Below are 16,671 nucleotides of genomic sequence, written 5' to 3' on the forward strand. Positions count from 1 at the left end.
AAATAAATCACAAGTGTCTTAATAAAGTAATTTATTACTGTGGTAATTATGAGTTCTTTTAGATTAGGTACATTCAAGGTAACATTTTCATCTTATTTATTTCAATTATTCAGTTTTTTTTTTTCTATTTTCTTACCTGCTTCTTAGTAAATAATCTGTAAAATATATTTTAATGCCTAAATGTGGAAGTTTTTTGGCTCAGTTTTTACATTTTAGGTAAAACAGAATTCCATGAATTCACCCATTAAAATTCAGAGTCGATGCGTAGTAATAATTATTTGCCTAATTAAAAAAAGTGTTATTTAAAAGGTATTGTGGGAGAGTTTTTTATTATTTATTTTAGAAATAGTAACAATTGTCTGAGTGCTGTATATTTAAAGTGTATAAGTTTAAGGAAGGTGTATAACTAAAGTGTTTGTGTTTTTAAAAGCTTGCTATTGTTAGTGTTGGAGTGAAAGAAGGAGAGAAAGAGAGTAGGAGTTTCTACCCTGTAATGAGGGGAGAAATGTGAGGGTACAATGCTGGAGCTGGCAGGAGGGGGATTCAGGCTCACAGGGAGCATGTAAACGCATTCACACCTCACTCGCATTTCAATGCCTGATAACTTATAGCACAATATTGGCAGGTCCAGTTCGACAAGCGCTTGCATGTGAATGGTGTCTGGGAGCGCGGAGGCCAATAAACAAACCCAGTGCGTTTTATCGGAAGTGGAGCGACGAGAGGGAAACATTTCGGTACATATTTCACCAAAGAAGGCGAGAAAATACGAGTTAACATGTGGTGAATAATTATTAGTGGCAGTATTATCTACCTTACAGTAGTTTAGATCATTTAATAAAATGTAGTTTATTTGCTTTCTGTGAATTGCTGTAAATAATCCAGTGCTGTCAGTTTGTCTAAGGTGCGTGTGCACAAATTACCCTGTACACAACCTAAAAATTAAATAAATATAAATAACAATATAACTTATATATGTTTTTATTTTTAACAGACATACCATTCTGCAGACGTGTGACATCACCTGAGTGTCAAATTATGGTCAAAAGTTTACAATTTCTTAACCATTTTCTATTATTATTTTTTAAGTAACATCACTGCAGCACCCCTGCATGGGATTTAGCAAAATTCAGCTTTTATGTTATTTTAAAATCTTCTTTACATTTCACACAGCCCCACCTCAGCTGTAGCATGGTGTACTCATGATGGTTTAGAAAGTCTGTGTTGTTTTTAAAGGAACTGTCAAATTTGGCTGTTTTAATAGCAATGCCAACTGGACCAGTGGCATCATTGTGTCTGTATTAAACAAGATAAGAACTCAGCTTTTATGATTAGTGTGATGGTAAATCATGCATGTTTTTACGATAAATGACAGTAAGGAAGTGTAATATAGACACAGTGATGCAATTAGGTCAGTTTTTCCTGATAAATGTTTTTTTTAAATTGGTAATGCAATGTTCTTCACAATTCGAGCATAACTTGTAAGATGAGAAAATTCAGTTTCAGTCCAATCTAACCTCAAACCAAAGGGTGGGTTGGCAGAGACATGTTTTCCTTAAGATGTTTTGGCTGTTTGACGCGGCGACAAGAATCCATCAAGAACAAGGCATAGTGTACCTATGAAAATAAATCTGATTGTTTTTTTCTGATTCTTTACCCAGTCAGTTCTATATCACGATCTGGTTTTCTTCGCAGAAGACCTGCACCTGCATCTCATTCCAGCCAAGTTATGTAGAAAACCACAAAGAATTTCCATGAAAACTATTTAAAGCCAAAGAGGAGTTTAGAAAAGCTGGGCTAAGTGAAGGCAGGGAATTGAAAAAAAGTCCGCTCTGATGTACTGATGGTCCTTGTTGATCGCCCTATCAGGTGCAAAAAACACTGACAGGTTTCCACCCACTAGCGCCCAAAAAAAGCCCCTGGCGGCGCAGCGAGCCTCTGCGGCACACGGACCGCTTCCACTCTTCCCGCACAGACACACGCTGCATCTGCTGCTCATTTCTACTGGATACCAGTCACATCCAACCTCAAGACTTCTCCTGTTGTTATTTCTTTATTATTCTAACTATCCGACTGACAGTTTGGAGTGATTTTTGACCTCTTCAGCGCCGGACACGGAGTTACAATTTTCTCACCCTTGTGGACTTGGACTTTACCGGCAGGTACAGGTACAAGGTACAAGAGGAATTAAGCAGATACCACCAGACCGACGCACACGAGGCGTGAAAGTGCCCTGAGGACGAGAAATAAGTTGTGAAGGCGCAGAAGCAGGCGCATCCCACAACAAATTGAATCTTTCCGACCGGCGTGTAGGCGCAGCCTGGGGGGAAATCAGGGCAATCGGGTAGGGAGTAAACGGAGCGGGTAGACGATAGGTCCCTGTCATTCACCTGGTGTACACTGTTGAATCCCGAGGAAGAGCCTGATGTGGCTCTTACACCTCCAGCTTTACTGCACCAATCTGTGTTGTGACTGGGAGCGCCAGTCTCCCCCGGGATTTTGCGCGTAAACCGGCCGCGCAGTTGCTCAGATCAGACCGGCCACTGCTGGAGACAGACAGGTGGATCTGACCAAGATGTCCGTACTGCCTTCCAGGTTCAGCTACGTGTAAGAGATCATTTTTTCTTACTCCAGCCTCTACATTCTCACCAATAGAAGTCGCTCAAAGCCAAAGCTTAAAATGTATTTATTTATTTCATTTTGGCTAATACTCATTTTCTCTTCTTGTCTTTTCTCTATCTCTATTCAGGTGTTTACATCTCCTGGTCCTTTATTTCCAGTTACAGGTACGTTTGTATTCTGTTTTTATTCTGAATATTAAGATTAGAACAAATATATTTTACTGCCAGAAGTGTAGGAGCTATACATAAATTGGATTATATATAAACTGTTGGATGATTTATAAACTATCGTCCACTTGTATCTTTTATTTATAGTACATGTTACATTTTCTTAATGAAGGAGTATGTTTTAAAATGTGATGCTCAAAATCATGAATACAGACAGATGACAAGTATGTTGCAAAATATTGCTTTATATATATATATATATATATATATATATATATATATATATATATATATATATATATATATATATATATAGTTTATAAAGCAATATTTTGCAACATACTTGTCATCTATCTATCTATATATATATATATATATATATATATATATATATACTGAAAAATCTAAATGTGAATAGCATTTTAATTGGTCAACTGAATATGTGGTCATACCTCGCCACCATGTATCATTTAGGAAAGCAAAAGAAGCATTAATGTTTATAATTTTATTAAACAAAATTTTACTCTGATTCATTCAAAATGCATTGAAAAGATATTGTTAAACAAATTAATGCGGTATTGTTGAATAATGTTCATATTTCAGTAAAATGTATTTATTTTTTTATATGAAAATAATAGAATTGGTGACAAAAATGCATGTCATGTTTTGAGTAAAAGACCCATTTATAGGATGACATGCTTAACCAATGGTTAAGTAATTAATATCCTTAAAAAATGACACTCGTTTTAGTCATAAATACATGATAAACAAATTATATTAAAATTTTATTCAGTCTTGATAATGTTTTACATACAGGATACCAATATTGCATTCAGATACTGAGTATGTTAACAGGCTTTCCTTCTATATTTCCCCTTAAAATCTTAATGAGCAACCAGTTTTAATTTAGAACACAATATTTACAGTTGGTGCTTGATGTGGTGCAGCAGTCTATTATGCAACCCCTCAACACCTTAGCTTCACCTAGAACTATCGACTTGTTGGGTGACTACCTAGATATTATTGATTATGTATGAGGGGAAGGGATGGCTGAAGAATTTGGTGGATTGGCATGCTGTCCAAGGTAGTTCTGTCTTGTGCCGAGTGTTTCCTGGTGGAACCTGACCTGCGACCTTGACTGGGATAAAGTGGTAGATGAAATTGAATGAAAAAAAATTAGATCAATAGGACAAGCATTAAATGAAACCATGAATTTTCCTGTATATTCTTTATAGCTTTTTTATATATTTGCATTTGATATTAACAGCTAATAATTAAAGACTGCGTTTAAAAGACTAATATACAAATGCAGCTGAATTGAAGACAAGGCTCCAGTCGGTTGTGTAATCTTTATTCCAAGGCAATTGCATCAAACAAGGCCAGTAGGCAGTCTGATTCCTCAGTGTTTTGTGCCAGTAATTACAACACTAGTGCTTTAATTGCAGGTCACACATGCAAGTGTAAAAATGCTTCCTGTTTTGTCGTCAGTCACTCAGTGTTTTCTAATGGGTTTGGTCCTTTTTTTCTTGAAGGAAATGCTGGGAAATCAATGAGGTGATAAGTCTATAAGAACGAGCGGGGCTGAAGTGGCAGTGCATTGATGCGTTGTTTCCTGAGCTACAGTGGAGAATAGTGTCTGCAGATAGGGCCCTATCAGACATGCAAGAGTGCACGGCTTCTTAGCGAGGATGCTGCTGATCTTTTGAAGTCCCAATGATATCCATTTTGTTAGGGTGGCTTTGAAGGGAGACGTGCAGCATGATAAAAATGTTTTGCATAGGCATGTCCCATTTTCCTGCTTGCGATGTGATTCAACTGCTAACACACCTTTGTGTTTGACTAGAGATGGAGAGATTTTAGGGCGAATCCCTTAAAGGAGAGGTTGTGTCTGTTTTCCCTCATACACATAGTGTGTGGGGGGGCTTTCAGTCAGGACAGGACTGCTATAGAAGAGAAGTCTGACCCTCTTTGTGTGATAAACTCTCAAGATTTATAGCGAAGATTTATAGCACATATGTGTATGCATGTGTACGTTTGTTTAAAGGTTATATAACCAGGTACAACAGCTGAGAATTTCTCATAACAGATCAGGTCCTTATATTCTGTTATTGTATCAAACGGGTCATTCAGTAGTGGTATTCATTTGCTTTTAATTAGAGATTTTTATACACCTGCTTGCAATAGGTGTGGCTGAAACACTTAAGCCCAAATAATTAGAAGTGATGTCCAAATATTATATACGTACACAGATTTGTTAGAAAAGATGAGCAGACTTACAGCTTACAGAACAGCTCTTGCTCATGAAGTGTCCTGGACTGGGTTGCCTGGTGCATGTTTTCTCTGCGTAACACATTAGATTGATTGAATATTATATTAGTATTCATTTACATTTATGGCATTTAGTAGGTACCTTTTTTTCCAAACTGACTTACAACTGTGATCATGCAATCTAAATAATTTAGGGTCAAGGGCCTTGTTCAAGATCCCAACAGTGGCAACCTGGCAGATGTGGGGCTTGAACCCCTTGAAGCTTGAAGACCTTTTAAATACTAGTCCAGTATTTAACCACTGAGCTTCCACTGTCCAAATGCAGTTTATTTTCCTGACTTTGGACCCTCAAACAGCCCCTGCCAATCATGATATTTCCTATGTGCCTTGTGAAGGTGCATTCTGTATATCTATGCTTTGGCTATTATAAAACTATAGCAATATTAATTTTGGCATTGAGTGATTTCCGTGGGCCAATCAATTAATTTATTATAAATTTGGTACAGCTGTGAAGAGACGCTGGATGTTTAAAGTGCTGAAAACTGCTTTAATTGCGTCCCAAATTTAGGCTGCTCGTTCTGTGCATGCTTCCATGAATTTCACACTTCGATGCACACCGAGCTCAGTGGAAGTGCCGTGTTTCACATCTCGGCATTGAAGATTTGTTCTGCCGTGAATGCATTTCCACTTGCACATGCTAAATGTCATTAATTTGCTGAGGTTAAAATAACAGCTAGTCAGAGTATGTAATGTGTATATAATTAGCCACCTGAGAGCAGCCACATAAAAGCCTATTACCGGGTAATTACCACTCATACAGCTGGGGAGAGCAGCCTTGGCTTGGGTTTAGATTCCAGGGGTTCTAAAAGTATACGTTCTCCTCATATAGAAGGATGACAGGACAGGAGAGCAGAAGAGGATAGCCGAGGAAAAAAGTGAGGACAAATAAAAGATTGGCTGGGAATTTTTTTTCTGCATTTAGCCTCAGGTAAACTGGCATGGTGTGTGAAATATGTGAATGAAAATAAATGCCGGGTATTGAAAGATCCCTTAGGTTGTATTGTTTTATATGATGTGTGCATACGTGTGTGTGTGAGTGTGTGTGTGTGTGTGTATGTGTGTAGGTACATATCTTGCAGCAGATGTGTCTGTGTAAATGTCTGTAAGCGTGTCTGCAGATGTGTGTCTGTGTATGTGAGTGTGTTTGTGTGTGTATGTGTGTGTGTGATTTATGAGGGTAATTCTGACCTCAGGCAGATATTTGTTTGATGACAGAGAAACAGGTCCTGATCCTTCAGGTGGATAATTGCTAGTGGCTTGCTATTGGAAATGGAATACTTGTTTTCTCGGTATAGCTCCGGGCGCATAGTATTCAGCTGCTGAGATGAAAAGGGAACACTAACCTGGAATCATGCTTTGTCTTACTGAAGGCTACATAGATCCCTGCCTGTAATCTTGGACATTCTTCAGTAGTTTAAAATTTTTCGATGGAACAAAACATGCAGGGCACACTAAGAAAATCTCCCCCAGAGTAACTTCCTACATCTGTTTACTTTAATAGTTTTTTTGTCCTAAAATGTTAATAAAGCATCTTTTTATCCTTGTATATGGATGTATACACATTCTGACCATATGTTTTCCTTCATCCAGGAGTCTCACCAGAGTTCGGCAGACTTCCGCTTCTACATTGAAAACCACACTCGGGATGATGTGAGCCGGAAGCAGGTGCGGATATACCAGCTGTACAGCCGAACGACGGGGAAGCATGTGCAGATCCTCGGCAAACGGGTCAACGCCAACGGAGACGATGGGGGCAAGTATGGTACGGGGGCGTTCCTGTGCTCTTCTGCTGCTTTAGCTAGAGCCAATAGCCTTGCATGAACGCTACCTACACACACATAGACACATTTTGGTGTAAATACTGCAGTAAACATTGAACATACAGTGGGGAAAATAAGTATTTGATCCCCTGCTGATTTTGTAAGTTTACCCCCTTACAAAGACTTGAACAGTCTATAATTTTTATGGAAGGTTTATTTTAACAGAGAGAGACAGAATATCAACAAAAACCCCAGAAAAAAACATTAAATAAAAGTTATAAATTAATTTGTATTTAATTAAGGGAAATAAGTATTCGATCCCCTACCAACCAGCAAGAATTCTGACCCCCACAAAAGGCACACAAATTAGTCCTGTCCCTGTATAAAAGACTCATCAGTTTCTTCTGTTCAAATCTCTCGACCACCATGGGCAAGACCAAAGAGCTATCAAAGGACGTCAGGGACAAGATTGTAGACCTGCACAAGGCTGGAATGGGCTACAAGACCATCAGCAAGACGCTTGGTGAGAAAGAGACCACTGTTGGCACGATAATGTGAAAATGGAAGAAATACAAGATCACAGTCAAACGCCCTCGCTCTGGAGCTCCATGCAAGATCTCACCTGGTGGGGTAAGAATGATTCTGAGAAAGGTGAGGTCAGTCCAGAATTACACGGGAGGAGCTTGTCAATGATCTCAAGGGAGCTGGGAGCACAGTCACCAAGAAAACCATTAGTAACGCACTTCGCCGTAATGGATTGAGATCCTGCATTGCCCGCAAAGTCCCTCTGCTCAAGAAGGCTCATGTACAGGCCCGTCTGAAGTTTGCCAATGAACACCTGAATGATTCAGAGAAAGCTTGGGAGAATGTGATATGGTCAGATGAGACCAAAATTGAGCTCTTTGGCATCAACTCCACTCGCCGTGTTTGGAGGCAGAGAAATGCCCAGTGGGGATGGTGTTCTTGGGGTCATATCCAGCATTTCTCTGCTCCCAGCTTCCTTGAGATCATTGACAAGCTCCTCCCGTGTAATTCTGGACTGACCTCACCTTTCTCAGAATCATTCTTACCCCACCAGGTGAGATCTTGCATGGAGCTCCAGAGCGAGGGCGTTTGACTGTGAAAATATAGACTGATATTTTCAAATTATCGCGTCAACAGTGGTCTCTTTCTCACCAAGCGTCTTGCTGATGGTCTTGTAGCCCATTCCAGCCTTGTGTAGGTCTACAATCTTGTCCCTGATGTCCTTTGATAGCTCTTTGGTCTTGCCCATGGTGGTCGAGAGATTTGAACAGAAGAAACTGATTCTGTGACAGGAGTCTTTTATACAGGGACAGGACTAATTTGTGTGCCTTTTGTGCACATAACCGGTCTGTGGGGGTCAGAATTCTTGCTGGTTGGTAGGGGATCAAATACTTATTTCCCTTAATTAAATACAAATTAATTTATAACTTTTATTTAATGTTTTTTTTCTGGATTTTTTGTTGATATTCTGTCTCTCTCTGTTAAAATAAATCTTCCATAAAAATTATAGACTGTTCAAGTCTTTGTAAGGGGGCAAACTTACAAAATCAGCAGGGGATCAAATACTTATTTTCCTCACTGTACATCAAAGCAAGACATATTATGATAAATGTAAATCCATTTTAGTTTGTATGTTGTCTTTTCCCATGTGTTCTATATAACTTAGCAGTCACTAAATCCTTAGTAAATTAAAAAACCTAGGTTTAATCCTAATGTCCGCTAACTGTAGGGGTTTTGAATGTTTCTGTGGGTTTTCTTTGGGTACTTTGGTTTCCACCAGCCTTCCAAAAACATGCCAGTGGGTCTTATTAAATACCTGAGATAAAAAAACTGAAAACAGTAGAGTGACTGTGACAGCTAAAGAAACAGAAAGCTGCTACTGTTTACTGAGTTCTCAAAAAAATGGAGAAGAACACTAGCAGGGGTACCAGTAAACCAGAAAGTCAGAGCTTCAGGTGACAATTTTTACTTAGGTATTGCAAGTAACACTAGACAAGGCTCAGGGAGTAGTTCAAAGTGTTGTTGAGAGGGAACTACACTTTTTTGTCAATGTACGCCCTTATACCTGCCGTTCCAGTTCCAGTACCCCAAATCCTTACAAATTACCATCATGAAATCAGCTCCAGAAGCTGCAACCCCAGCATTCAGAAAAAAGGGTCGGAGGGGATGGGACGAGCGCTTACCATTGCACAATGTGTCATGACTAACTGTGTTACTCTGTAAACAGCTGTGTCATACTTGGTGCCTTAACCAAATGAGTTATCATTACAGTGAGCATCCTAAGACAGATGCACAGAAACATACTGGCACACAAACTCCACTCAGTGCGATTGTCAGGAAATCCAGAGAACAAAGGGACAGACTTGAGAAGCCACCCATGGGACAACTTAAAACAGAAAGATGCACATGACAGCTACAGGACCAAAAAGCCCAGGACCAACTATTGTAACAGAGTGATACTAGCAAGTGTGTTAACAAGGGAGTCAGAAACACTTCCATCTAGGCAGAGGACTAGGCCCTGAACCAAATCCTAACTATACTTATGAGGTGTTTCCCTCAGGTGTAGTGAGTAACAGTAAATGACTTGCAGTAAAGACTCTGAAGTGTAGATCAGAAGGAACTTTTGTGCCCCCTCCTATGTGACAGTCAGTGTGGCATGGTAGATCGGATGTTTCAGGTTATAAATTGCTGTTTAGTGTAGTGACTGCATAATAATAATACTGATACCCTTTACTGTATGTCCGCAGTGTTATATAGGCTTCAAACTTATTGCGACTCTGACAGATGAATGAAATGAATCTAAGAACTGCAGGATCTCAAATGTAACCTGCTGGATAATTACTAACCTGTGGGTACACTGTTCTTTGTTTGCCGAGGTCCAGGTAGCAGAATGTAGCAGGTAGCAGAAATGTCTAGTGAATACTCATTAAAGATGCACGTGTCCCTTTCTATATCAGATCTTTTACCAACACAATAGAAACTGACCTTAGATCAGCCACATTTGTAACTTCCACTGTAAGAGCATGTCCAAGGAGGAGGGGGTTGTGGGTAGAGGTAAGTGCAGTGAACGCTAGACTGAGCTGTGCTGAGTGATACAAGTGTGTTTACATCCGACCTTATTTTCAACCGTGTCAGCCAGAGTCTTGCTCGGTGCTGTTGTACAAAATACCCAATAGGCATGCTGCCTGAGCAGTGCCCTTACCTGTTATCACAGTAAACTGGGTATGATGTGCGTCTGATGTGTTTTTTTAGAAGTATTAAAATGTCGGATTGTGGTGCAGGACTGGTTTTGTTTTACAGACACGCCACCGGCTGAATATGGATGTGATAGTGGGTAACACTAAACATAAATGATGTCCAGACCTCTTGTGAAAGGTCACTTGTAACTAGTAAAACACTTCTGAAGTTTAGATTCGGTTTAAATTTCAACTTGATGGAGATGTTTTAGCTAAGGAATTATACTGTCAATTATACAAATTTCTCAAATAACAAATTATAGCATTTAAGTTTTGGCCTTGGTCTCAAAATTCTGCACAGGGGCTTCACAAAAATGGCTGCAAGAGATGCCAACCCTAGATTTGATTCTAGTAAATAGCCCCTGTTTCCTAAAATAAAGACATACTAAAATTATTACTAAAATACATTAAAGACATTGATTTACATCAGTGAACCTCAAACTGATTCTAGTATTTGTAGCTCACCTAGGTGGTCCTCTAGATGACATTAAAACAAATTCTGCATAGAGAATCTTCAGCTTTAATTTACATAATCTGGTTTAAAAAGCTTAAGGAAAGTGTCCATTTGTTGTTAAAGTACATTATTCTGTTTAGTGTTTAAATAATAATAGTAAAAAAATAACATAAATAAATTATTGTTTATTGTTTAAATATAGTACTAAAGGCTAAACAGACCATGTACATCAATACACACCAAACCTCAGTGTGTCATTTCTCAATCTTGACCTGCAGAGACTCTGATGAGAATAAGAAGGATTATACATTAGCGGCACATGCAAAGTTTCTCTCACTGTGCCCACAATACAGTATAGTAAAGAAGACAAGTGTTTATCCACGTCTGCTTTTGTTTTATACGAATCCACTGTAAGTAAACATGTGCTATGTCTTTTTACTTTGTACATATCAATATGAACATCAATGTATGTATTAGCTTTGTTATTAGCTATTAGTAAGTGAGGTAAGAGAGACATTAGCAGCAGACAAATGACATGAAAACAGCAGGTACAACAAATACACGGTGAAGAATCTCCTAAAATACAGTCATGCAAATCTTAACTGGGAAGCAAGCATTAAGTGAAAAAAATAGCACTTTGGCAATAATTTAGCTTGTCGTAATTCAAAAAGCAAGGGTTTCGTTTATGTACACCAGACACAGTAAATTATATAATGCTTAAGGTCTGTTGATTTATGTAATACAAATGTAATGATTACACAAGTACAACTATTTGTTTAGTCAGACAGCAAATAAGCTGATGCTAGGAGGAGATTCTGAGCTGTACCATGTTGTGTGGGGATCTCAGACATAAAGGTTGTTGAGTACCTGTGTGTACAGGAGTACAGGCAGATCCAGGTAAATCCCCACACCTGGCACCTGGGAGATTTCTGCCTCTCAGCAACACAAAGACATGACAATCATTCACAGTGGCTGCTTTATGTTCTTCAAGCAGTTCACACTTGGAAAAAAAGCTAACCGGTTTCCTGTAGAAAATAGCATGATAAAAAGTACTTTAGCTGCAACTAGGTCATTATAGGGCAAGCTAATTTTGATCATAATGCATACATTGTATTGACACAAGTATGTGGACACTTCTTCTAATTATTGAGTTTAGACATTTTAGCAACACTTCCTGCTAACAGCTGTATGAAATCAATTCTAAGACATAAATTGTGTGCTTTAAACTTTTTGTTTGGGCAGTTTGGTCCCTTTCTTGTTCCAGTGTGACTGTGCCTTGGTGCATATAAAAGCACAGTTTAGTGTAAATGACCACAACGCTATTGAACACTGCTGAATTGATTTGGAGCATCGGCTGCAAGCAAGTCCTTCTTGTCCAACATCAATGCTTTAAATCACAAACGTGGACACAAATTCCAACTTCAATTTCTTGTGGAAACCTTCCCCAGAGGAACGGAGGCTGTTGTGGCAGCGAAGAAGGAGGGGGGAATGTATGAATGCTCATGGCTCTGAAACAGAATTTCCACCAAGCTTATCAGTTGGTGTCCACACACTTTTGGCCATATGGTGTACCCTTGGATTTGTTCTCAGATGGAGCAGACGAAACTGTCGATTCTGTCTGTAAAAGCTTTGATTGTTGCTTTGGTCTGGCGCGCATGTGAAACAGATGTATGGCCCAAAAACTATGTCAGACATATTTTTGAAAATGCCTCGAGCATACGTCTGTTGTACAGAAGGAAGATCTTAAATAGCGAGCTATATATCTATAATTTTGAAAAACAGTCAGGGAAAACAGGTGTATTGCACCCTGTGTTGCTCTTCCATCTATTCAGTCTGCCCTCGGTGTTCTCCTCTGCTGGGCTGTTTTAACAGCCCCCTTTATAAATGTCACCTTTTTATCCGCTGGCCTAAGCCGACATAGTGGGATATTTCTCCTGCTCCTTCACAAATCTCAAGTGCTCTGCCTGAACTGGTTCCCCCACTCGCTGTACTTCGAGTTGTTTTTAAAAGGGACAATTTCGGCATTGCCCTCAGAGCCCCCTGCCTTTGAGCGCCACTGAATAGCTCTGTGTGTTAAGCAAATGGATCATCTTAACTTTTTGATTGAGTGAGCAGGGACTAAAGGCGACTGGAAACCCAATCCCCAGGGATCTTAACTGCTCCAAGACGTTTGGCAGATAGCTCCCCCTGGGAGGGGTAGGCCTGAACAAAGGTGGCTAAACAGAGAGAAAGAGAGGTGTAGAGGGTGGTCATGGGAGAGCTTCTCAGTGTGGTAGAATCTGATCATTTTTTTCACAGCCTTTTTTCAATAACAGAAATAATTATAATTAAAATACCTAAAACAAACAAAAGAAAATATCTACAATGGCACTATTCTTACCATTTTTGTGCCCCTTTTTGTATTTTATTTTTTTAATAATAATACTTGTTTGTTTTTTATTGCAGCCCTCCTTGTGGTTGAGACCGAGACGTTTGGAAGTCATGTACGAATAAAAGGAAAAGAAAGCGGCTATTATATCTGCATGAAAAAGAATGGCAAAATTGTTGGCAAGGTAAGGATATATATATATTTTTGCTTTGCTTTGGGGTAGAGGGGTGTGACAGGGTGTTCCAGCCACAGCTGTAGAACTGTTAGAAATGATACCTCAGTATGTGGATGTGGATACTTGACTGAGAGCTTGTTGGGCATTCCAACATTGGGCATTAGGTAAACTTGTCCTGCCTCCTTTGAAGCTATAACAGACTTTGCACTTTTGGGAAGAATTTCAACAAGATATTTGAATGTGTGTGGGAATTTGTGAAAAGAGCATTGGTGCTTTTTTCAGGCACTTAAGTGGAATCTGTAATGTGTACAATTGTGTTAAAGTCAATTGGAACAGTAACATAGTAGCATTAGCCAATTAGGGTTTGTAGCATGAAGAGTCACATGATACCTGGGACTTGAGTGTCTTGCTCAAATATGTGTTTGGTATGTCAGCCCATGAACAGAAGATGACCCATAAACACAACTTCCTATACTTTAACTGAAATAATGTTTCTTTTTTAATTGGAATCATCCAGCCATACGTGCACAGCTCAGATAAAGTCAAATAAAATAAAATAAAATTTCCTCCGATATTCACACTGCAATAATGATCATGGGTTGTTAGCTTTGGGAATTGGGATGTTTCCCCATTTCCAATTTTGCTAATGTTTTTTGATGTCTCTTTGAATTAAGTTACTTTTAAATCTGCTTTTAATCTAAAAATCTGTAGTTTGGTTTTTCGGTGGCTGCTATACCACAAGTACATTTAAAGCAGAAAGAGCAACACCCCTTTATTCAGCCATAAATAGTACATTCCATCTTCATCTGGCTTGTTTAATACCGACCATAAGGTGGCACAGTTCCAGTCTCATCTTGGCAGTGCGATGGTGTTTTCTGTTTGATTTATAACTGATTTGTGTATATAGTACATATTATGTAGTGAGAAACCTTGTCATAAAACACATTGGCTACACTTAACTGTCCATTTTCATTTACATTCAGAACAAAAAAATTCCCAGACATTCAGACTGTAGACTTGTGCTATGTCTAAAGGCCACCAAAATTAAGGAATCTCTGTATTCCTGGCAACCATACTTATTACAACCTATGTTATTAGGCTTTTACTGAGGAGTACAAGCTTAAGGAGGCTCCCTTTTCATCCCTTTCAACACAGTTAGTATGCAATTGTTCACCCGAACTGTTCGATAACAATGAGCAGCAAATTAGATCTTTTTTTACCTTTACTCCCAACACCTTTCTATTGTAGTTGGCTTTAGTAGCTCACAAGTAACCCCAGCTGACGGGGTTCAGGAGAGTTGCTTAACAGGTGGGCTTTATCTGACATGTTATTTTCTCTCTCCTGCAGCTCAATGGGAGTAACCCAGACTGTGTGTTCGTGGAGGAGTTCTTGGAAAACAACTACACAGCGTTAGTGTCTGCCAAGTACAAAGGCTGGTACCTGGGCTTCGACCGCAGGGGCCGACCCAAGATGGGTTCGCGGACCACACAGACGCAGCAGGAAGTACATTTCATGAAGCGCGATCCCAAGGGACGGGTGGAACATCAGGAGGAGTTCCGTTTCACCACAGTGACAAAACGGACACGTAGGGCGCGCCGATTAAGGCCCAATTCTAAAAGGAACTAAGAGACAAGGACCGAAAAGACACTCTTTGCCCTTTATGGACATATTTCTGCCTTAATTCAGAATAAAGACTGAACTGCGAGGAAAGGAAAAAAGGCTTTAGGACAAAAAGCTTAAAAAAGTTCAAAGATATTTTATTTTTATATTTCAGGAGCTTCGAGTATCTCCTAGGTGAATGTTTCTGGGTTATCATTAATGTTATATTGTGTCTGTAATTTTATTTATACTGGACAAACGATGGACAACAAAAAACATTGACTCCCTTTTTGACGAGTTTACAGCAGCAGGCATCCTGTTGAAAACTAGAGATGTGACTCACTTTCTCTAGAAAAATCTATTTGTTTAATTTTTATTTGCCCCTAACAACAAGAATTCGACATTTTCCACTGGAATGGACTGTCATGCAAATGCAAAAAAGCGACCCCCACAGGCCTTCTTAGCCAATCGTAAAGCTTTGAGTGCAATATTTTAACGCCTCTGCTTCTCTCACTCCCTTAACTTTTTGTTTAATGGGCAGCACATGCATTTTCTAGGCCTTTTTGCTGGTCAAGTGTGCACAGCTGTGTGAAGCAATAGTACGAATTCTTTTACATTTTTGTACAACCTGTGATTCTGCAGAGCACAACATGCTTTGACTAGCCAGGCATTGGCATCAGCTATGGCGGTAGTACATGTTAAAACAAACAATGAGAAGTCAGGAGTTGAAGGGTCTGGAAGAGCAAAATGTGTTGATTTGTTGAAACCCTTTTGACCTTTTTTACTGTATGAGAATGCGATGCATTGACAACCAGCCTGATCTCAGACACTGGCACGCACAAAGATTTGCAAACTGGTTTAATTTTAATAGAGTTCATAGGAATATGCACTCATTTTAAATAATTACCTTAAAGCCTTTTAATGTAATGGTCATTTTTCTGTGCATTTTCTGGCCAAGTGTCACTTTTCCATGAAAAAGCCCAATATTTACAACAATCAGTCAATTCTGGTCTCATTTTTTTAACTCTGGGATTCTCAACCAGCAGCATGTTGCCCACTCGCAGCCCACAACATATGGCAGTATGGCCCGCATTTGTACTTTAGGCCATTTATTTCTAAATATTAATGCATTAGTGAGGCCAGTAGGGCGGACTGTAGCCCTGTTCAGTCCTGCTAAGGCCTTTTTTTGGTCCAGCTGACAAAAAGTTTAAGAACCATTGGCGTAAATAATAATGCACCAAATATGTAGATCGTTCATGTCTACTAAAGCTTTAGACAGTTCCACTAGGGGAAGATAAAACAAAAGAAAACCCTCAGATCTATTCACTCATGCCAAGGTCTGGCCTTCATATGGGTGACGCTGTAGTGTAAACAAATTTGTATACTCCTTTGTCACATGACCAGATTTGTACGAGATACTACTAACAAACCTGACACATGTATGGTTTAAAAAGTTATGCAAAAAATAATAATTTTATTACTATTATAAAATATTTATTGTCTTTCTTTGTAAATACAACCTGATGAATTTATTTGATCTCTTAATAAAACAAGGACTATATTAAAACGCTTTGTTTTTGTTTTAGCTACAGATAATGTTAGCAGGAAAGTGTCTGAACAGAATTGCATTTGCTCAACATAATATTTCTTTTATTTACTCAGATGAGACATGCTTTGTACAGACTTATTCCCAAAATGTGCCAAATGCTTTGAACTTCTTTCATTTGGGTTTGGCGTGTGCAGACTTCCTATATAAACATGACTCATAGGTTCACATTTACCTGTGTATCTTTTATATGTCTGCAAGAAAAAGAAAAAGATTCTTAATCTGGAAGTGCAAAAGTTGGAAGAAATAAATGCAAACCCATTACAACCCAACCGAGACCCTAATAAAGAGCAGGACCACCCTTTGCTTCCAGAAACTTTAATCCCTCTTGGAAT

General features: G+C 39.0%; 1 protein-coding gene across 2 annotated transcripts; it reads left to right on the forward strand.

Annotated features, from left to right (window-relative positions):
• Positions 1 to 1,434: 1,434 nt before the first annotated feature.
• On the forward strand, positions 1,435 to 16,280 carry fgf24 (fibroblast growth factor 24). 2 transcript variants are annotated; one of them, XM_062999762.1, is made up of 5 exons: positions 1,435 to 2,604; positions 2,747 to 2,783; positions 6,705 to 6,876; positions 13,034 to 13,140; positions 14,479 to 16,280. In XM_062999762.1, the coding sequence occupies exons 1-5, from the start codon at positions 2,573 to 2,575 to the stop codon at positions 14,755 to 14,757; spliced, it is 627 nt and encodes a 208-aa protein (XP_062855832.1). In that variant the 5' UTR covers positions 1,435 to 2,572; the 3' UTR covers positions 14,758 to 16,280. The 2 variants fall into 2 exon arrangements, with proteins under 2 accessions (XP_062855832.1, XP_062855833.1); XM_062999763.1 differs by having other exon boundaries at positions 6,705 to 6,867.
• The last annotated feature ends 391 nt before the right edge of the window (positions 16,281 to 16,671 follow it).

Source organism: Trichomycterus rosablanca, chromosome 8 (genome assembly GCF_030014385.1).
Source record: "Trichomycterus rosablanca isolate fTriRos1 chromosome 8, fTriRos1.hap1, whole genome shotgun sequence".
Taxonomy (NCBI): Eukaryota; Metazoa; Chordata; class Actinopteri; order Siluriformes; family Trichomycteridae; genus Trichomycterus; species Trichomycterus rosablanca.

Excerpts from the sequence above, each read along its gene's own strand:
- fgf24 (XM_062999762.1), top strand. The coding sequence starts at position 2,573 with ATGTCCGTACTGCCTTCCAGGTTCAGCTACGT. Across the intron at positions 6,877-13,033 it reads AGACGATGGGGGCAAGTATG|CCCTCCTTGTGGTTGAGACC; the intron begins GTACGGGGGCGT and ends TTTTTATTGCAG. Across the intron at positions 13,141-14,478 it reads ATGGCAAAATTGTTGGCAAG|CTCAATGGGAGTAACCCAGA; the intron begins GTAAGGATATAT and ends TCTCTCCTGCAG.